At 43.3% G+C, this 22,299-nt stretch overlaps 3 protein-coding genes across 3 annotated transcripts; all 3 read right to left on the reverse strand.

The window, feature by feature from the left end:
- Positions 1–633: 633 nt before the first annotated feature.
- On the reverse strand, positions 634–1,625 carry LOC123174237 (germin-like protein 8-11). The gene is made up of 2 exons (XM_044590021.1): positions 1,465–1,625; positions 634–1,336 (listed from the first exon to the last, which is right to left on the reverse strand). Exons 1-2 carry the CDS (start codon positions 1,583–1,585, stop codon positions 768–770), a joined length of 690 nt encoding a protein of 229 aa, XP_044445956.1. The 5' UTR covers positions 1,586–1,625; the 3' UTR covers positions 634–767.
- Positions 1,626–6,125: 4,500 nt separating this feature from the next.
- LOC123174238 (germin-like protein 8-5) lies at positions 6,126–7,232 on the reverse strand. The gene is made up of 2 exons (XM_044590022.1): positions 7,075–7,232; positions 6,126–6,871 (listed from the first exon to the last, which is right to left on the reverse strand). The coding sequence occupies exons 1-2, from the start codon at positions 7,193–7,195 to the stop codon at positions 6,303–6,305; spliced, it is 690 nt and encodes a 229-aa protein (XP_044445957.1). The 5' UTR covers positions 7,196–7,232; the 3' UTR covers positions 6,126–6,302.
- Positions 7,233–11,829: 4,597 nt separating this feature from the next.
- On the reverse strand, positions 11,830–12,954 carry LOC123174236 (germin-like protein 8-11). The gene is made up of 2 exons (XM_044590020.1): positions 12,770–12,954; positions 11,830–12,566 (listed from the first exon to the last, which is right to left on the reverse strand). Exons 1-2 carry the CDS (start codon positions 12,951–12,953, stop codon positions 11,998–12,000), a joined length of 753 nt encoding a protein of 250 aa, XP_044445955.1. The 5' UTR covers position 12,954; the 3' UTR covers positions 11,830–11,997.
- Between the last annotated feature and the right edge of the window lie 9,345 nt (positions 12,955–22,299).

Here is a 22,299-nt window from a genome sequence, read left to right on the forward strand (position 1 = left end):
TAATATTTTCTTTTGTATATTTTTGCATGTTTTCTATATGTATGTTGGAGCAAATTTTTGGTGCGTCCAGTTTCTAAAACTTAGTAAAAAAATATTTTTAGTTCTCAACTTAAGAAAAACAAAAATAATGCTCATAAGTATTTCGATAAAACTAGCCACCTCATCAAATTTCCATTAAAGCAACCGTCAATTGAACTTACATGAGTTCTGAACCAAAAGGAAGCTAAAATATTACAAGCATGAACCGCAAATTTCTTATAGCACACACCAGAAAGCAAGAGAGCAGAACAACGACTCCAGGAAGCTACTTTTGCACATTCAACTTTCACATTTCAATCCTGTGCACAATCAGGCTCCCACCATCACAATCGGGCTCCAACCATCGCATACTTCGCATGTATTGCAACATAATCCTAGGTGTTCAACCCTAGCATCAAACATATACTGCATTACCAGATAATTGTGTATTGTTTCCGTTTTGACCTAATAATCTCTTGTTTTGGAACAAGGGGAAAACAACCCAAAATATTGATTTTTCAAAGAGAAATATGAAACATTAGAACCAAAAAAGAATATGAGATCATATCAGTCTGATAAAAAATGATATTGTCAATTATTCAGAAGGTATAAATACATTCACTCATTACACACACAACAATGGGATGACATATGATCCATTTATTTTATAGATTAGGATGCATATCTACAAACTCAAACATGTCCTTAATTTGCTCACTGGTCCGCCGTGTAATTAGCCAACATTTCACTTAGTTGTGGTTGTTCTCCCAGAACTGAGCCTGGAGCCAGTCTATTGTATTCTTTTCCACCTGAAACGCCTTGGCAAGAACATCATCGGATATTTGTGGGTCTGACCCAAACACCGCATTGGCAATTGTGATAGCCCCTGGGTTCTGGCTGCTGAGCGCGGCAATTGCAACGGCGGGCTTGTGGGGGTTGGGGTTGAATTGGAAGTGGATGAGCCCCACGGGGAAGACGAACACGTCACCTTTGTTGAGCACCTTCGTGAGGAACTTGTTTCTGTTTGGGGCGGGCTGGTTGGATGTGACAAAGCCAACGTACAGTGTCCCCTCGAGCACCGTGAGGATCTCAGTGGCGCGAGGGTGCGTATGTGCTGGGTTCTGACCCAAGGGAGCATAGTCGATGCGCGCAATTGAGATGCCGAGGGTGTTGAGTCCAGGAATCTGCATGACGTTGATCAAAGTGACGTTGGATCCAACCTTGTTGGTCACCCTCGGCTTGTCGAGGGCGGCTGCCTTGAAGAAGTCATCAGCGTTGACCTCCATTGGGTTCTTGCAAACAAACCCATTGACACGTACTGGTGCATAGAAGAGATTTATAATGTAAGCTTAGGTCTTACAAAGTTGTTTCGACTTGCATATAATTTCCAGAAATTCATTTCAACGTATTTATTTGGTGAGAACATGATGAGAAACCGGATAGTACCTGGTGAATTCATGTCGGCGACACAAAAGTCCTGGAGGGGGCTAGGATCGGAGGCAGTGGCCTGCCATGAGACCAACGCAAGAAGAACAGCGAGGAGAAGGAAGGAAGAGGAGGATGCCATCTGATCTTTTTCTCTCTCCTGTGTTTCTGTTTGTGATTGTGGCGTGAGTGATGGTTTGACCATGCAGGGATGTATGAGTTTATATAGGTGCAGCGAGCAGCGCCTGAAATCGTTAGCAATTATAGACTTAGTCAAGTGAAACCAACCAACCAGTTGAACTGGGCTCTTGCTGCTAATTAAACTACTGCATATACGCCCATTTAAGACACGTTTTCCCTTCAAAGAAGCAATGCAGCGTATACAGACATATAAAGCTATTCTATGGTGATGTGTATGGCTGAGTAGTAATTATGAATGTTTCTCCATCTCACCCACAGTCGCCACAATGCATGCAGGGTCGATTCCAGGAAAATTCATCACCCATCACTATTAAGGAAAAGATTTTTAAGACAAGAAACATCCGGCACTAGTTTAATTAGATATCATATACTTGGTCATAGTCGGAACCGGTGCGGACGAAACCAGTCAAAGAGCAGTCGAGAAGCCAAGTCATGTAAGGCAATCAATCGTTTGCTAGCTCGATGCCGACATAGATGAAGTCGCCTACTCACGCGTAGGCTTGATTCATGGGCGCATGACTTCTGAAGACATATAGAGTGACTACTACCCCTGTTCTTTTCAGTTGTTGATACAGAATCATGTGTGCAATCGACCTTTTCAAACTATGAAATTATATATTTGCCAATAGATTTTTCATGAAATCCAGTAACATAGGGCGACAGAGTAGTTAGCAGATTTGTAGCAGCCCCTATACGTTATCATCACGTCAGTCGGATATTTACTTGGTCAGATGTCTCTCGAAGTGCTTGAGTACTTACAGGAATAAGCGATGACATTAATGGACGAAGTGCCCAACCAAAAGGAGAGCAGGAAGTTTCCATATGATCTTAGTAAGACTAGTTAACATCTTCTTGCGAAGAGTTTTATCATGCATGACCAGTTCAGTGTATAAATCTAACAATCTGGTTAGCCTTCCTGACTAGGTTCATGGCACCAGAGCTCACCTGCTTCTTTTGCTATTGTAAATAGTAGTACATCCAATGACAAGACTAGGCCAGGCGGCCAAGTTATAAACAGGTTAATTTCTTGGAGGTGTGTGTTGGCAGTTTTAGTGTAGAAAGAAGTTTCCATTAGATGATTTAATTGCTTCTATCACAAGCATCTTACAAAGAAACAACTCAAATAATAATTATTTTTGGGACTCGGATATCTGCAATAGTTTTGCTGGGGAATGATCAATCAAACTTACAAGAGTTCTGAACCAAAAGGAAGCTAAAATAATACATCCAGGAAAAATAGAACTAACGGCAACCAAAACAGCAAGTTTCATGGCAATGGAAACGTAAACTACATCTTTCATCACCGGAAAGACAGACCACAAGAACGACTCCAGGAAGCAACTTTTGCACATTGAACATGCACATTGCAACCTCCGAGCACATTACCATATAATCATATGGTCATCTATTCGCTTCTGATTAAAATTTTGCATAAACTCCTCAAGTTTCCGTTTAATATGCCTAAGCGTTACTGCATCATCTGATGTACAGCTGAGTAGTATATTATGATTATTTATCCATCTCACCCAAGTCGGCACAATGCTTGCAGGGCAGGTTCCATGAAAAGTCACCACCCACCACCATAGTTTATTATATATCATATACTTGGTCATGGTGAGAACTGGTCCTCATGAGGTCAAAGAGCAGCTGATAAAAGCCAAGTGACGTAAAGCAATCGTTTTCTAACTAGACAAACTCACCTGCTTAGCTTTATCTACTCCCTCGCTTCTTTTCAGTTGCTACAGAATGCGTGCAATCAAGCTTTTCAAGCTATGGCCACTAACATAAGCAAACTATATATTTGTCACCGGATTTGTCAAGAACAATACTGTGCACAAGATATGGCACGGGATAAAAATATCATACGCATAATTATACATTGATAGATGTGTGTTAGCAGCTTAACATACATATGATTAAAAAGCATGGTTAGAGATATAATGGAATATCTTACCGTTCTCCGAAACCAAGGGAAAAATAAACAGAGAAACTTTGCAATATGAGTCACCTAGTGATATACAAAATAATAGGTTGGAAGATGATGTTGTAGTTAACGCATTGTGTCAATAAGCAAGAAATCAAGGTGCGTCATTCCATGCATGAATGCAACTAATACACAACTACTATATGGAGCAGCCCCTGTTATCATCATATCAATAAGATATTTACTTGGTCCAAATTTTCTCAAAATGGTTAATTACATTAATCCACACACATATAACAATGACGATACGGAGCAGAAACAATTCATGTGATCTTAGTAAGAGTAGTTAACTTCCTCTTGCTAAGAGGTTTATCATGATCATTTCAATGGAAAATCTGACAATCTAGTCGTCCTTTCTTGAGTAGGCTCATGACACACCTCGCATGCCTCTTTTGTTAGAGTAAACAGCAAACCCAATGAGTGGGCTGGGTGGCCACTCATAAACTGATTAATTTCTTGGACGTGTGTGTGTGTCGTTTTGATACGTAAAAGATGTTTCCCTCAGACAAATAAAATGCATCCAGAAAGAAGAAGACAGGCCCCAACATCATCCTGGTGGACGACATGAGTGCCTATCTCCGCCACCCGCCCTAGACCTAGACACGCTCCACCTCCCTGGTAGCCATCGATCGGCACCACATAGAGCAAAGCCCCGAGCAATGGTAGGCGGCAGTGATATGTCCCTTCTCTCCGCACCACCCCTTGGTCTCTGTAGGCTAACCCTAGCACCTCACACCACCACCATTGCTATCCCCTGCCTCCGGATGTGGGCCGCTGACCTAAGATTTCGTGGCATGTCTAGTGGTGTCATGGTTCACTTGGTTCGTGCGTGGATCTGGGAACTCTGGCTGGAGCCAGTGCTCTCCCACATCAGGCAGCATCGTGATCGTTGACCTGTGAGGGGTGATTGCGGTCAGATGGGATGTGGTTGCCCATAGCCTCTGATGGGTGAGGTTCCACCACAGGTGAGGTACTCCATGCCCCTACCCGGAATGGTCAGGTGGGTGTGTTGGCGGTCTTAGGCCCGACCGGATCTGGTCATGGTCATGGACTTGGGCCAGCTCGAGCCTCACTATGGCTTGATGTCTTTCTCCAGTGACCTCGTACCAACAGCTTGGTGGCGGGGCATGGGTTTGGGGTGTCGTACGTTGAGGCGATGGCCCAGGATGGCAGGCTGGACGTCTGGCAAGGGTGCGGGGTGGTGAAAGCGAAAATTCGGCGCCTCAATGCTGTTGGAGGCGATGTCTTGGTAGTCACACACCTATTGGGGTCGTCGCCATTGTTTTACCACCCTCTTAGCTCTGGGTGAAAACCCTTGTCCCCCCAACGAATGCAATGGTGGTGGCAATGCGTCATGACCCTCTTGGGTTCGTCACCGGTGAGTGTAGTCGCCTTTCAGTCACAGTGGCGTGTTCAGAATGGTATGGCGGTCCAATCGACCCAACCAAAAATCTAGTGACTCACCGTATTGCTTGCACCTATCTTGTACATGAAGCAATATCCTCCTTTCATCATCTCTGCTCGCTGGTAGGGTCAACACTCCTTGGTTTAGGCAGAGTGTCCTCCCTAACAACAGTTGGGTGGTGTCGATGTGACGAAGTCCAGTGTTTTCTTCAAGGTGGCCTGTGGTTGAATGTCGTCGCCTGTCCTAGTTGAGTCTTCTGGTGGTCCAGCCTCTCCTGTGCTTCCTCTCGGCCGCATGCTGGAGGCGTCTAATTGGGCACTTCCGGTGCTTGTTAGCGTGTTTGGCTTGGTTTTCCATGCTTTCTTTGATCATCTTGTATGAGGATTTCCTCGACACCATATACCGTTCAGCCAAGCGGCCGAAGTCCTTTTTGTGATAAAATGCTTCTATGACAGGCTTGTTACAAAGAAACAACTCAAATAATATTCATTTCGGGGGGGTTTAGGTAATAATCTTTTCTTTTGTATATTTTTGCATGTTTTCTATATGTATGTTGGAGCAAAATTTTGGAATCTGGTCTCTGGTGTCCAGTTTCTAAAACTTAGTAAAAAGTCTTATTTTTAGTTGTCAACTTAAGAAAAACAAAAATAATGCTCATAAGTATTTTGATAAAATGATCCACCTCATCAAATTTCCATTAAAGCAACCATCAATTGAACTTACAAGAGTTTTGAACGAAAAGGAAGCTAAAATATTACAAGCAGGAACCGCAAATTTCTTATAGCATACACCAGAAAGCAAGAGAGCAGAACAACGACTCCAGGAAGCTAATTTTGCACATTCAACTTCACATTTAAATCCTGAGCACAATCGGGCTCCAACCATCGCATACTTCGCATGTATTGCAACATAATCCTAGGTGTTCAACCCTAGCATCAAACATATACTGGATTACCAGATAATCGTGTATTGTTTCCTTTTTTGACCTAATCATCTCTTGTTTCGGAACAAGGGGAAAAGAACCCAAAATATTGATTTTTTAATGAGAAATACGAAACACTAGAACCAAAAAAGCATATGAGATCATATCAGTGTGATAAAAATGATATTGTCAATTATTAAGAAGGTAGAAATACATTCACTCATTACAGACACAACAATGGGATGACATATGCTCCATTTCTTTTATAGATTAGGATGCATATGTACAAACTCAAACATGTCCCTAATTTGCGCACTGGTCTTCCGTGTAATCAGCCAACGTTTCACTTAGTTGTGGTTGTTCTCCCAGAACTGAGCCTGGAGCCGGTCTATTGTATTCTTTTCCACCTGAAACGCCTTGGCAAGAACATCATCGGATATTTGTGGGTCTGACCCAAACACCGCATTGGCAATTGTGATAGCCCCTGGGTTCTGGCTGCTGAGCGCGGCAATTGCAACGGCAGGCTTGTGGGGGTTGGGGTTGAATTGGAAGTGGATGAGCCCCGCGGGGAAGACGAACACATCACCTTTGTTGAGCACCTTCGAGAGGAACTTGTTTCTGTTTGGGGCGGGCTGGTTGGATGTGACAAAGCCAACGTACAGTGTCCCCTCGAGCACCGTGAGGATCTCAGTGGCGCGAGGGTGCGTATGTGGTGGGTTTTGACCCAAGGGAGCATAGTCGATGCGCGCAATTGAGATGCCGAGGGTGTTGAGTCCAGCAATCTGCATGACGTTGATCAAAGTGACGTTGGATCCAACCTTGTTGGTCACCCTAGGCTTGTCGAGCGCGGCTGCCTTGAAGAAGTTGTCAGCGTTGACCTCCATTGGGTTCTTGCAAACAAACCCATTGACACGTACTGGTGCATAGAAAAGATTTATAAAGTAAGCTTAGGTCTTACAAAGTAGTTTGAACATGCATATAATTTTCAGAAATTCATTTCAACATATGTATTTGGTGTAAGCTTAGGTCTTACAAAGTTGTTTCGACTTGCATATAATTTCTAGAAATTCATTTCAACAAATTTATTTGGTGAGAACGTGATGAGAAACCGGATAGTACCTGGTGAATTCATGTCGGCGACACAAAAGTCCTGCAGGGGGCTAGGATCGGAGGCAGTGGCCTGCCATGAGACCAGCGCGAGAAGAACAGCGAGGAGAAGGAAGGAAGAGGGTGATGCCATCTGATTTTTTCTCTCTCCTGTTTTTCTGTTTGTGATTGTGCCGTGGGTGATGGTTTGAGCATGCAGGGATGTATGAGTTTATATAGGTCCAGCGAGCAGCGCCTGAAATCGTTAGCAATTATAGACTTAGTCAAGTGAAACCAACCAACCAATTGAACTGGTCTCTTGCTGCTAATTAAAGTACTGCATATACGCCCATTTAAGACATGTTTTCCCTCCAAAGAAGCAATGCAGCGTATACAGCCATATAAAGCTATTATATGGTGATGTGTACGGCTGACTAGTAATTATGAATGTTTCTTCATCTCACCCGAGTCACCACAATGCAAGCAGGGTCGATTCCAGGAAAATTCACCACCCATCACTATTAAGGAAAAGATTTTTAAGACAAGAAACATCCGGCACTAGTTTAATTAGATATCATATACTTGGTCATAGTCGGAACCGGTGCAGACGAAACCAGTCAAAGAGCAGTTGAGGAGCCAAGTCATGTAAGGCAATCAATCGTTTTCTAGCTCGATGCCGACATAGATGAAGTCACCTACTCACGTGTAGGCTTGATTCATGGGCGCATGACTACTACCCTGTTCTTTTCAGTAGTTGATACAGAATCATGTGTGCAATCTACCTTTTCAAACTATGAAATTATATATTTGCCAATAGATTTTTCATGAAATCCAGTAACATAGGGCGACAGAGTTGTTAGCGGATTTTTAGCAGCCCCTATACGTTATCATCATGTCGGTCGGATATTTACTTGGTCAGATATCTCTCGAAGTGGTTGAGTACTTGCAGGAAGAAGCGACGACATTAATGGACGAAGTGACCAAACAAAAGGAGAGCTGATACAAATGCCATGACGATGGAGAGCAGGAAGTTTCCATATGATCTTAGCAAGACTAGTTAACATCTTCTTTCGAAGAGTTTTATCATGCATGACCAATTCAGTGTATAAATCTAACAATCTGGTTAGCCTTCCTGACTAGGTTCGTCGCACCACACCTCACCTGCTTCTTTTGCTATTGTAAATAGTACTCCCTCTGTAAAGAAATATAAGAGCTTTCAGATCACTAAAGTAGTGATATAAATGCTCTTATATTTGTTTACGGAGGGAGTACATCCAATGACAAGACTAGGCCAGGCGGCTAAGTCATAAACGTATTAATTTCTTGGAGGTGTGTGTTGGCAGTTTTAGTGTAGAAAGAAGTTTCCGTTAGATGATTTAATTGCTTCTATCATAAGCATCTTACAAAGAAACAACTCAAATAATAATTGTTTTTGGGACTCGGATATCTGCAATAGTTTTGCTGGGAATGATCAATCAAACTTACAAGAGTTTTGAACCAAAAGGAAGCTAAAACAATAAATCCTGGAAAAATAGAAATAACGGCAACCAAAATAGCAAGTTTCGTGGCAATGGAAACATCTTTCATCACCCGAAAGACAGACCACAAGAACGACTCCAGGAAGCAACTTTTGCACATTCAACATGCACATTGCAACCTCCGAGCACATAACCATATAATCATATGGTCATCTATTCGCTTCTGCTTAAATTTTTGCATAAACTCCTCAAGTTTCCTTTTAATAAGCCTAAGCGTTACTGCATCATCTGATGTACGGCTGAGTAGTATATTATAATTATTTATCCATCTCACCCAAGTCGGCACAATGCTTGCAGGGCTGGTTCCATGAAAAGTCACCACCCACCATCATAGTTTATTACATATCATATACTTGGTCATTGGTGAGAATTGGTCCTCACGAGGTCAAAGAGCAGCTGATAAAAGCCAAGTGACGTAAAGCAATCGTTTTCTACCTAGACAAAGTCACCTGCTTAGCTTTATCTACTCCCTCGCTACTTTTCAGTTGCTACAGAATGCGTGCAATCAAGCTTTTCAAGCTGTGGCCACTAACATAAGCAAACTATATATTTGTCACCGGATTTGTCACGAACAATACTGTGCACAAGATATGGCATGGGATAAAAATAACATACACATAATTATACATTGATAGATGTGTGTTAGCAGCTTAACATACATATGATTAAAATGCATGGTTGGAGATGTAATGGAATATCTTACCGTCCTCCTAAACCAAGGGAAAAATTAACAGAGATACTTTGCAATATGGGTCACCTAGTGATATACAAAATATTAGGTTGGAAGATGACGTTGTAGTTAACGCATTGTGTCAATGAGGAAGAAATCGAGGTGCATCATTCCATGCATGAATGCAACTAATACACAACAATTATATGTAGCAGCCCCTGTTATCATCACATCAATAAGATATTTACTTGGTCAAAATTTTCTCAGAATGGTTAATTACATTAATCCACGCACGCATAACACTGACGATAGGGAGAAGAAACAATTCATGTGATCTTAGTAAGAGTAGTTAACGTCCTCTTGCTAAGAGGTTTATCATGATCATTTCAATGGAAAAATCTGACAATCTAGTCGTCCTTTCTTGAGTAGGCTCATGACACACCTCGCATGCCTCTTTTGTTAGAGTAAACAGCACACCCAATGAATTGGCTGGGTGGCCACTCATAAACTGATTAATTTCTTGGAGGTGTGTGTGTGTGTCATTTTGATACAGAAAAGATGTTTCCCTCATACAATTAAAATGCATCCAGAAATAAGAATACAGGCCCCAACATCATCCTGGTGGACGACATGAGTGCCTATCTCCTCCACCCACCCTAGACCTACACACTCTCCACCTCCCTGGTAGCCATCCATCGGCACCACATAGAGCAAAGCCCCGAGCGATGGCAGGCGGCAGTGGGATGTCCCTTCTCTCCGCTCCACCCCCTGGTCTCTGTGGGCTAACCCTAGCACCTCACACCACCACCACTGCTATCCCCTGCCTCCGGATGTGGGCCGCTGACCTGAGATTTCGTGGCATGTCTAGTGGTGTCATGGTTCACTTGGTTCGTGCGTGGATCAGGGAACTCTGCCTGGAGCCGGTGCTCTCCCAGATCAGGCAGCATCGTGATCATCGACCTGTGAGGGGTGATTGCGGTCAGACCGGATGTGGTTGCCCATAGCCTCTGATGGGTGAGGTTCCACCGCAGGTGAGGTACTCCATGCCCCTACCTGGAATGGTCAGGTGGGTTTGTTGGCGGTCTTAGGCCCGACCGGATATGGTCATGGTCGTGGACTTGGGCCAGCTCGAGCCTCACTATGGTTTGATGTCTCTCTCCTGTGACCCCGTACCTAAAACTTTGTGGCGAGGCATTGGTTTGGTGTGTCATATGTTGAGGCGATGGCCCTGGATGGCAGGTTGGACGTCTGGCAAGGGTGTGGGGCGGTCCAAGCGAAAGTTCGGCGCCTCAATGCTGTTGGGGGCGATGTCTTGGTAGTCACGCACCTCTTTGGGTCGTCGCCATTGTTCTCCCGCCCTCCTAGCTCAGGCTGAAAACCTTTGCCCCCCCCCACCCCCCGACGGATGCGGTGGTGGTGGCAGTGCGTCATAACCCTCTTGGGTTCGTCATCGGTGAGTGTAGTCGCCTTTCAGTCGCAGTGGCGTGTTCAGAATGGTATGGCAATCCAATCGAACCAACCTCTTGGTGACTCACCGTATTGCTTGCACCTATCTTGTACATGCAGAAATATCCTCCTTTCATCATCTCTGCTTGCTGGTAGGGTCAACGCTCCTTGGTTTAGGCAGAGGGTTCTCTCTAACAGCAGTTGGGTGGTGTCGATGTGACGAAGTCCAGTGTTTTCTTCTAGGTGGCCTGTGGTTGAATGTCGTCGTCGGTCCTGGTTGAGTCTTTAGGTGGTCCAGCCTCTCATGTGCTTCCTCTCGGCTACATGCTGGAGACGTCTAATTAGGCACTTCCGGCGCTTGTTAGCGCGTTTGGCTTGGTTTTCCATGCTTTCTTTGATCATCTTGTATGAGGATTTCCTCGACACCATATATCGTTCAGCCAAGCGGCCGAAGTCCTTTTTGTGATAAAATGCTTCTATAACAGGCTTGTTACAAAGAAACAACTCAAATAATATTCATTTCGGGGGGGTTTAGGTAATAGTCTTTTCTTTTGTAAATTTTTGCATGTTTTCTATATGTATGTTGGAGCAAATTTTTGGAATCTGGTCTCTGGTGTGTCCAGTTTCTAAAACTTAGTAAAAGTCTTATTTTTAGTTGTCAACTTAAGAAAAACAAAAATAATGCTCATAAGTATTTTGATAAAACGATCCACCTCATCAAATTTCCATTAAAGCAACCATCAATTGAACTTACAAGAGTTTTGAACCAAAAGGAAGCTAAAATAGTACAAGCAGGAACCGCAAATTTCTTATAGCATACACCAGAAAGCAAGAGAGCAGAACAACGACTCCAGGAAGCTACTTTTGCACATTCAACTTCACATTTAAATCCTGAGCACAATCGGGCTCCAACCATCGCATACTTCGCATGTATTGCAACATAATCCTAGGTGTTCAACCCTAGCATCAAACATATACTGGATTACCAGATAATCGTGTATTGTTTCCTTTTTTGACCTAATCATCTCTTGTTTCGGAACAAGGGGAAAAGAACCCAAAATATTGATTTTTTAATGAGAAATACGAAACATTAGAACCAAAAAAGCATATGAGATCATATCAGTGTGATAAAAAAATGATATTGTCAATTATTCAGAAGGTAGAAATAAATTCACTCATTACAGATACAACAATGGGATGACATATGCTCCATTTATTTTATAGATTAGGATGCATATCTACAAACTCAAACATGTCCCTAATTTGCGCACTGGTCCTCCGTGTAATCAGCCAACGTTTCACTTAGTAGTGGTTGTTCTCCCAGAACTGAGCCTGGAGCCAGTCTATTGTATTCTTTTCCACCTGAAACGCCTTGGCAAGAACATCATCGGATATTTGTGGGTCTGACCCAAACACCGCATTGGCAATTGTGATAGCCCCTGGGTTCTGGCTGCTGAGCGCGGCAATTGCAACGGCGGGCTTGTGGGGGTTGGGGTTGAATTGGAAGTGGATGAGCCCCACGGGGAAGACGAATGCATCACCTTTGTTGAGCACCTTCGAGAGGAACTTGTTTCTGTTTGGGGCGGGCTTGTTGGATGTGACAAAGCCAACGTACAGTGTCCCCTCAAGCACCGTGAGGATCTCAGTGGCGCGAGGGTGCGTATGTGGTGGGTTTTGACCCAAGGGAGCATAGTCGATGCGCGCAATTGAGATGCCGAGGGTGTTGAGTCCAGCAATCTGCATGACGTTGATCAAAGTGACGTTGGATCCAACCTTGTTGGTCACCCTAGGCTTGTCGAGGGCGGCTGCCTTGAAGAAGTCATCAGCGTTGACCTCCATTGGGTTCTTGCAAACAAACCCATTGACACGTACTGGTGCATAGAAAAGATTTATAATGTAAGCTTAGGTCTTACAAAGTAGTTTGAACATGCATATAATTTTCAGAAATTCATTTCAACATATGTATTTGGTGTAAGCTTAGGTCTTACAAAGTTGTTTCGACTTGCATATAATTTCTAGAAATTCATTTCAACAAATTTATTTGGTGAGAACGGGATGAGAAACCGGAGAGTACCTGGTGAATTCATGTCGGCGACACAAAAGTCCTGGAGGGGGCTAGGATCGGAGGCAGTGGCCTGCCATGAGACCAACGCAAGAAGAACAGCAAGGAGAAGGAAGGAAGAGGATGATGCCATCTGATCTTTTTCTCTCTCCTGTGTTTCTGTTTGTGATTGTGGCGTGAGTGATGGTTTGAACATGCAGGGATGTATGAGTTTATATAGGTGCAGCGAGCAGCGCCTGAAATCGTTAGCAATTATAGACTTAGTCAAGTGAAACCAACCAACCAATTGAACTGGTCTCTTGCTGCTAATTAAACTACTGCATATACGCCCATTTAAGACACGTTTTCCCTTCAAAGAAGCAATGCAGCGTATACAGCCATATAAAGCTATTATATGGTGATGTGTACGGCTGACTAGTAATTATGAATGTTTCTCCATCTCACCCGAGTCACCACAATGCATGCAGGGTCGATTCCAGGAAAATTCACCACCCATCACTATTAAGGAAAAGATTTTTAAGACAAGAAACATCCGGCACTAGTTTAATTAGATATCATATACTTGGTCATAGTCGGAACCGGTGCGGACGAAACCAGTCAAAGAGCAGTTGAGGAGCCAAGTCATGTAAGGCAATCAATCGTTTTCTAGCTCGATGCCGACATAGATGAAGTCACCTACTCACGCGTAGGCTTGACTCATGGGCGCATGACTACTACCCCTGTTCTTTTCAGTAGTTGATACAGGATCATGTGTGCAATCTACCTTTTCAAACTATGAAATTATATATTTGCCAATAGATTTTTCATGAAATCCAGTAACATAGGGCGACAGAGTTGTTAGCGGATTTTTAGCAGCCCCTATACGTTACCGTCATGTCAGTCGGATATTTACTTGGTCAGATATCTCTCGAAGTGGTTGAGTACTTGCAGTAAGAAGCGACGACATTAATGGACGAAGTGACCAAACAAAAGGAGAGCTGATACAAATGCCATGACGATGGAGAGCAGGAAGTTTCCATATGATCTTAGCAAGACTAGTTAACATCTTCTTGCGAAGAGTTTTATCATGCATGACCAGTTCAGTGTATAAATCTAACAATCTGGTTAGCCTTCCTGACTAGGTTCGTGGCACCACACCTCACCTGCTTCTTTTGCTGTTGTAAATAGTACTCCCTCTGTAAAGAAATATAAGAGCTTTCAGATCACTAAAGTAGTGATCTAGACGCTCTTATATTTGTTTACGGAAGGAGTACATCCAATGACAAGACTAGGCCAGGCGGCCAAGTCATAAACGGATTAATTTCTTAGAGGTGTGTGTTGGCAGTTTAAGTGTAGAAAGAAGTTTCCGTTAGATGATTTAATTGCTTCTATCACAAGCATCTTACAAAGAAACAACTCAAATAATAATTGTTTTTGGGACTCGGATATCTGCAATAGTTTTGCTGGGGAATGATCAATCAAACTTACAAGAGTTTTGAACCAAATGGAAGCTAAAACAATCAATCCAGGAAAAATAGAACTAACGGCAACCAAAATAGCAAGTTTCGTGGCAATGGAAACATCTTTCATCACCGGAAAGACAGACCACAAGAAGGACTCCAGGAAGCAACTTTTGCACATTCAACATGCACATTGCAACCTCCGAGGACATTACCATATAATCATATGGTCATCTATTCACTTTTGATTAAATTTTTGCATAAACGCCTCAAGTTTCCTTTTAATAAGCCTAAGCGTTACTGCATCATCTGATGTACGGCTGAGTAGTATATTATAATTATTTATCCATCTCACCCAAGTCGGCACAATGCTTGCAGGGCTGGTTCCATGAAAAGTCACCACCCACCACCATAGTTTATTACATATCATATACTTGGTCATTGGTGAGAATTGGTCCTCACAAGGTCAAAGAGCAGCTGATAAAAGCCAAGTGACGTAAAGCAATCGTTTTCTACCTAGACAAAGTCACCTGCTTAGCTTTATCTACTCCCTCGCTACTTTTCAGTTGCTACAGAATGCATGCAATCAAGCTTTCAAGCTGTGGCCACTAACATAAGCAAACTATATATTTGTCACCGGATTTGTCACGAACAATACTGTGCACAAGATATGGCATGGGATAAAAATAACATACACATAATTATACGTTGATAGATGTGTGTTAGCAGCTTAACATACATATGATTAAAATGCATGGTTGGAGATGTAATGGAATATCTTACCGTCCTCCTAAACCAAGGGAAAAATTAACATAGATACTTTGCAATATGGGTCACCTAGTGATATACAAAATATTAAATTGGAAGATGACGTTGTAGTTAACGCATTGTGTCAATGAGGAAGAAATCGAGGTGCGTCATTCCATGCATGAATGCAACTAATACACAACAATTATATGTAGCAGCCCCTGTTATCATCACATCAATAAGATATTTACTTGGTCAAAATTTTCTCAGAATGGTTAATTACATTAATCCACGCACGCATAACAATGACGATTTGTCACTCCGTGTAAACGGAGAGGTATCTCTGGGCCCACTCGGTAGGACATCATCATAATGTGCACAATGTGACCAAGGAGTTGATCACGGGATGATGTGAGTTACGGAACGAGTAAAGAGACTTGCCGGTAACGAGATTGAACAAGGTATCGGGATACCGACGATCGAATCTCGGGCAAGTACCATACCGATAGACTAAGGGAATTGCATACGGGATTGATTTAATCCTCGACATCGTGGTTCATCCGATGAGATCATCGAGGATCATGTGGGAGCCAACATGGGTATCCAGATCCCGCTGTTGGTTATTGACCGGAGAGTCGTCTCGGTCATGTCTGCATGTCTCCCGAACCCGTAGGGTCTACACACTTAAGGTTCGGTGACGCTAGGGTTGTAGAGATATTAGTATGCGGTAACCCGAAAGTTGTTCGGAGTCCCGGATGAGATCCCGGACGTCACGAGGAGTTCCGGAATGGTCTGGAGGTAAAGATTTATATATGGGAAGTCTTGTTTTGGTCGCCGGAAAAGTTTTGCACTTTATCGGTATTGTACCGGGAGTGCCGAAAGGGGTCCGGGGGTCCACCAAGGGGGTCCACCAGCCCCGGGGGGGCCACATGGACTGTAGGGGGTGCATCTTGGCCTATATGGGCCAAGCGCACCAGCCCCAAGAGGCCCATGCGCCAAGAGATAAGAAAAACGGAGAGTCCTAAAGGGGGAAGGCACCTTCGAGGTGCCTTGGGGAGGAAGGACTCCTCCCTGGCCGCACCCTTCCTTGGAGGAAGGGCCAAGGCTGCTGCCCCCCCCCCTCTCCCTTGGCCCTATATATAGTGGGGGGGAGGGAGGGCAGCAACAACCTAAGCCCTGGCGCCTCCCTCTCCCTCCCGTGACACCTCTTCCTCCCCGCTTGCGCTTGGCGAAGCCCTGCCGGGATCCCGCTACTTCCACCACCACGCCGTCGTGCTGCTGGATCTCCATCAACCTCTCCTCCCCCCTTGCTGGATCAAGAAGGAGGAGACGTCGCTGCTCCATACGTGTGTTGAACGCGGAGGTGCCGTCCGTTCGGCGCTAGGATCATCGTTGATTTGGATCACGACGAGTACGACTCCATCAACCCCGTTCTCTTGAACGCTTCCGCTCGCGATCTACAAGGGTATGTAGATGCACTCCTCTCTCTCGTTGCTAGATGACTCCATAGATTGATCTTGGTGATGCGTAGAAAATTTTGAATTATTGGTACGTTCCCCAACAGTGGCATCATGAGCTAGGTCTATGCGTAGTTTCTATGCACGAGTAGAACACAAAGTAGTTGTGGGCGTCGATGTTGTCAATTCTTCTTGCCGCTACTAGTCCTATCTTGTTTCGGCGGTATTGTGGGATGAAGCGGCCCGGACCGACCTTACACGTACGCTTACGTGAGACAGGTTCCACCGACTGACATGCACTAGTTGCATAAGGTGGCTAGCGGGTGTCTGTCTCTCCCACTTTAGTCGGAACGGATTCGATGAAAAGGGTCCTTATGAAGGGTAAATATAAATTGGCATATCACGTTGTGGTTTTACGTAGGTAAGAAACGTTCTTGCTAGAAACCTATACAAGCCACGTAAAAACTTGCAACAACAATTAGACGTCTAACTTGTTTTTGCAGCATGTGCTATGTGATGTGATATGGCCAGAAGATGTGATGAATGATATATGTGATGTATGAGATAGATCATATTCTTGTAATAGGAATCACGACTTGCATGTCGATGAGTATGACAACCGGCAGGAGCCATAGGAGTTGTCTTTATTTTTTGCATGACCTGCGTGTCATTGAATAACGCCATGTAAATTACTTTACTTTATTGCTAAGCGCGTTAGCCATAGAAGTAGAAGTAATCGTTGGCGTGAAAACTTCATGAAGACACAATGATGGAGATCATGGTGTCATGCCGGTGACAAAGATGATCATGGTGCCCCGAAGATGGAGATCAAAGGAGCAAAATGATATTGGCCATATCATGTCACTATTTGATTGCATGTGATGTTTATCATGTTATGCATCTTATTTGCTTAGAACGACGGTAGTAAGTAAGATGATCCCTTATAATAATTTCAAGAAAGTGTTCCCCCTAACTGTGCACCATTGCGAAGGTTCGTTGTTTCGAAGCACCACGTGATGATCGGGTGTGATAGATTCTAACGTTCGAATACAACGGGTGTTGACGAGCCTAGCATGTACAGAATTGGCCTCGGAACACATGCGAAACACTTAGGTTGACTTGACGAGCCTAGCATGTACTGACATGGCCTCGGAACACAAGAGACCGAAAGGTCGAACATGAGTCGTATAGCAGATACGATCAACATGGAGATGTTCACCGATGATGACTAGTCCGTCTCACGTGATGATCGGACACGGCCTAGTTTGACTCGGATCATGTATCACTTAGATGACTAGAGGGATGTTTATCTGAGTGGGAGTTCAATAATCAGATGAACTTCATTATCATGAACATAGTCAAAAGATCTTTGCAAATTATGTCATACGCTTTAGTTCTACTGTTTAAGATATGTTCCTAGAGAAAATTTAGTTGAAAGTTGGTAGTAGCAATTATGCGGACTGGGTCCGTAAACTGAGGATTGTCCTCATTGCTGCACAGAAGGCTTATGTCCTTAATGCACCGCTCGGTGTGCTAAACCTCAGCGTCGTCTGTAGATGTTGCGGAACATCTGACATACACGTTTTGAGACTACGTGATAGTTCAGTGCGTAATGCTAACGGTTTAGAATTGTGGCACCAAAGACGTTTTTGAAACGTCGCAGAACATATGAGATGTTCCGAAGACTGAAATTGGGATTTCAGACTAGTGCCCACGTCAAGAGGTATGAGACCTCTGACAAGTTTCTTAAGCCTGAAGACTAAGGGAGAAAAGCTCAATCGTTGAGCATGTGCTCAGATTGTCTGAGTGCCACAATCGCTTGAATCGAGTGGGAGTTTATCTTCCAGATGAGATAGTGATGGTTCTCCATAGTCACTGCCACCAAGCTAGTAGAGCTTCGTGATGAACTATAACATATCAGGGATAGTTATGATGATCCTTGAGCTATTCGCGATGTTTGACACCGCGAAAGTAGAAATCAAGAAGGAGCATCAATTGTTGATGGTTAGTAAAACCACTAGTTTCTAGAAGGGCAAGGGCAAAAGGGATACTTCATGAAACAGCAAATCATTTGCTGCTCTACTGAAGAATCCCAAGGTTAAACCCAAACCCGAGACTAAGTGCTTCTGTAATGAGGGGAACGGACACTGAAGCGGGACTACCCTAGATACTTGGTAGATGAGAAGGCAGGCAAGGTCGACAGAAGTATATTGGATATACATTATATGAATGTGTACTTTACTAGTACTCCTAGCAGCACCAGGGTATTAGATACCGGTTCGGTTGCTAAGTGTTAGTAACTCGAATAAAAGCTGCGGAATAAACGGAGACTAGCTAAAGGTGAGATGACGATATGTGTTGGAAGTGTTTCCAAGGTTGATGTGATCAAGCATCGCATGCTCCCTCTACCATCGAGATTTGGTGTTTGCGTTGAGCATGATTGGATTATGTTTATCGCAATACGATTATTCATTTAAGGAGAATAATGGTTACTCTGTTTATTTGAATAATACCTTCAATGGTCTTGCACCTAAAATGAATCTCGATCGTAGTGATACACATGTTCATGCCAAAAGTAATGATAGTACCACATACTTGTGGCACTGCTATTTGAGTCATATTGGGATAAAACGCATGAAGAAGCTCCATGTAGATGGATCTTTGGACTCACTCGTTTTTTGAAAAGATTGAGACATGCAAACCATGTCTATTGGTATATATGCATGAAGAAACTCCATGCAGATGGATCGTTTGGACTTACTTGATTTTGAATCACTTGAGACATGCAAATCATACCACATGGGCAAGATGACTGAAAAGCCTCGTTTTCAGTAAGATGGAACAAGAGAGCAACTTATTGGAAGTAATACATTTTGATGTATGCAGTCCAATGAGTGCTGAGGCATGCAGTGGATATCGTTATGTTCTTACTTCACGGATGATTTGAGTAGATGCTAAGTGTATTTACTTGATGAAACACAAGTCTGAATTATTGAAAGGTTCAAGTAATTTCATAGTGAAGTTGAAGGTCGTCGTGACAAGAGGATAAAATGCCTGTGATATGATCATAGAGATGAGTATCTGAGTTACGAGTTTGGCACACAATTAAGACATTGTGGAAAGTATTTCACAACTAATACCGCCTGGAACACCATAGTGTGTTGGTGTGTCCGAACATCATAACTACACCCTATTGGATATGGTGCATACCATGATGTCTCTTATTGAATTACCACTATCGTTTATGGGTTAGGCATTAGAGACAAACCCATTCACTTTAAAAGGGGCACCACGCAATTCCGTTGAGACGACACCGTTTAGAGAAACCTAAGTTGTCGTTTCTTAAAAGTTTGGGGCTGCGATGCTTATGTGAAAAAGTTTCAGGCTGATAAGCTCGAACCCAAAGCGGATAAATGCATCTTCATAGAATACCCAAAACAGTTGGGTATACCTCCTATTTCAGATCTGGAAGCAAAAGTAATTGCTTCTAGAAACAGGTCCTTTCTCGAGGAAAAGTTTCTCTCGAAAGAATTGAGTGGGAGGATGGTGGAAACTTGATAAGGTTATTGAACCATAACTTCAACTAGTGTGTAGCAGGGCACAGGAAGTTGTTCCCGTGGCACCTACACCAATTGAAGTGGAAGCTTATGATAGTGATCATGAAACTTCGGATCAAGTCACTACCAAACCTCGTAGGACGACCAGGATGCGTACTACTTCAGAGTAATACGTGATCCTGTCTTGAAAGTCATGTTGTTAGACAACAATGAACCTACGAGCTATGGAGAAGCGATGGTGGGCCCATATTCCGACAAATGGTTAGAAGCCATGAAATCCGAGATAAATGGATCTTTGAGAAGAAGACGGACGTGGACGGTAATGTTACCGTCTATGAAGCTCGACTTGTGGCAAAGAGTATTTCCACAAGTTCAAGGAGTTGACTACGATGGGATTTTCTCATCCGTAGCGATGCTTAAGTCCGTCGGAATCATGTTAGCATTAGCTGCATTTATGAAATCTGGCAGATGGATGTCAAAACAAGTTTCCTGACCAGTTTTCGTAAGGAAAGGTTGTATGTGATACAATCAGAAAGGTTTTGTCGATCCTAAGGATGCTAAAAAGGTATGCTAGCTCCAGCGATCCTTCCATGGATTAGAGCAAGCATCTCGGAGTCAGAATATACGCTTTGATAGAGTGATCAAAGTTTTTGGGTTTATACAAAGTTTGTTAGAAACTTGTATTTACAATAAAGTGAGTGGGAGCGCTACAACATTTCTGATAAGTATATGTGAATGACATATTGTTGATCCGAAATGATGTAAAATTTCTGGAAAGCATAAAGGGTTGTTTAAAAGGAGTTTTTCAAAGGAAGACCTGTATAAAGCTGCTTACATAATGGGCATCAAGATCTATAGAGATAGATCAAGACGCCCGATGATACTTTCAAAGAACACACACCTTGACATGATTTTGAAAGAGTTCAAAATAGATCAGCAAAGAAGGAGTTCTTGGCTGTGTTACAAGGTGTGAGTATTGAGTAAGACTCAAGACCTGACCACAGCAGAAGAGAGAGAAAGGACGAAGGTCGTCCCATATGCTTTAGACGTAGGCTCTACAGTATGCTATGCTGTGTACCGCACACGTAATGTGCCTTGCCATGAGTTGGTCAAGGGGTACAATAGTGATCTGGGAATGGATCACATGACAGCGGTCGAATTTATCCTTAGTATCTAGTGGACTAAGGAATTTTCTCGATTATGGAGGTGAAAAGGAGTTCGTCGTAAAGGGTTACGTCGATGCGAACTTTGACACTAATCCGGATGACTCTGAGTAGTAAACCGGATTCGTATAGTAGAGCAATTATTTGAAATGGCTCCAAATAGCGCGTGGTAGCATCCACAAGATGACATAGATATTCGTAAAGCACACACGGATCTGAAAGGTTCAGACCCGTTGACTAATAACCTCTCTCACAGGCATAACATGATCAAACCAGAACTCACTGAGTGTTAATCACATAGTGATGTGAACTAGATTGTTGACTCTAGTAAACTCTTTGGATGTTGGTCACATGGTGATGTGACCTATGAGTGTTAATCACATGGTGATGTGAACTAGATTATTGACTCTAGTGCAAGTGGGAGACTGTTGGAAATATGCCCTAGAGGCAATAATAAATAGGTTATTATTATATTTCCTTGTTCATGATAATCGTTTATTATCCATGCTAGAATTGTATTGATAGGAAACTCATATACATGTGTGGATACATAGACAACACCATGTCCCTAGTAAGCCTCTAGGAGACTAGCTCGTTGATCAATAGATGGTTACGGTTTCCTGACCATGGACATTGGATGTCGTTGATAACGGGATCACACCATTAGGAGAATGATGTGATGGACAAGACCCAATCCTAAGCCTAGCACAAGATCATGTAGTTCGTTTGCTCAGAGCTTTTCTAATGTCAAGTAACTTCCTTAGACCATGAGATTGTGCAACTCCCGGATACCGTAGGAATGCTTTGGGTGTACCAAACGTCACACCGTACCTGGGTGGCTATAAAGGTGCACTACAGGTATCTCCGAAAGTGTCTGTTGGGTTGGCACGAATCGAGACTGGGATTTGTCACTCCGTGTAAACGGAGAGGTATCTCTGGGCCCACTCGGTAGGACATCATCATAATGTGCACAATGTGACCAAGGAGTTGATCACGGGATGATGTGAGTTACGGAACGAGTAAAGAGACTTGCCGGTAACGAGATTGAACAAGGTATCGGGATACCGACGATCGAATCTCGGGCAAGTACCATACCGATAGACAAAGGGAATTGCATACGGGATTGATTGAATCCTCGACATCGTGGTTCATACGATGAGATCATCGAGGAGCAGTGGG

This window comes from Triticum aestivum, unplaced genomic scaffold, assembly GCF_018294505.1.
Source record: "Triticum aestivum cultivar Chinese Spring unplaced genomic scaffold, IWGSC CS RefSeq v2.1 scaffold20072, whole genome shotgun sequence".
NCBI classification, from domain to species: domain Eukaryota; kingdom Viridiplantae; phylum Streptophyta; class Magnoliopsida; order Poales; family Poaceae; genus Triticum; species Triticum aestivum.

What these genes read in the sequence shown, in the direction of transcription:
- LOC123174238 (XM_044590022.1), bottom strand. Translation starts at nt 7,195, where the DNA reads ATGGCATCACCCTCTTCCTTCCTTCTCCTCGCTGTTCTTCTCGCGCTG. An exon ending in CGCCGACATGAATTCACCAG is followed by an intron (nt 6,872 to 7,074) that starts GTACTATCCGGT and finishes TCTATGCACCAG; the next exon opens with TACGTGTCAATGGGTTTGTT.
- LOC123174236 (XM_044590020.1), bottom strand. Translation starts at nt 12,953, where the DNA reads ATGTTCAAACCATCACTCACGCCACAATCACAAACAGAAACACAGGAG. An exon ending in CGCCGACATGAATTCACCAG is followed by an intron (nt 12,567 to 12,769) that starts GTACTCTCCGGT and finishes TCTATGCACCAG; the next exon opens with TACGTGTCAATGGGTTTGTT.
- LOC123174237 (XM_044590021.1), bottom strand. Translation starts at nt 1,585, where the DNA reads ATGGCATCCTCCTCTTCCTTCCTTCTCCTCGCTGTTCTTCTTGCGTTG. An exon ending in CGCCGACATGAATTCACCAG is followed by an intron (nt 1,337 to 1,464) that starts GTACTATCCGGT and finishes TCTATGCACCAG; the next exon opens with TACGTGTCAATGGGTTTGTT.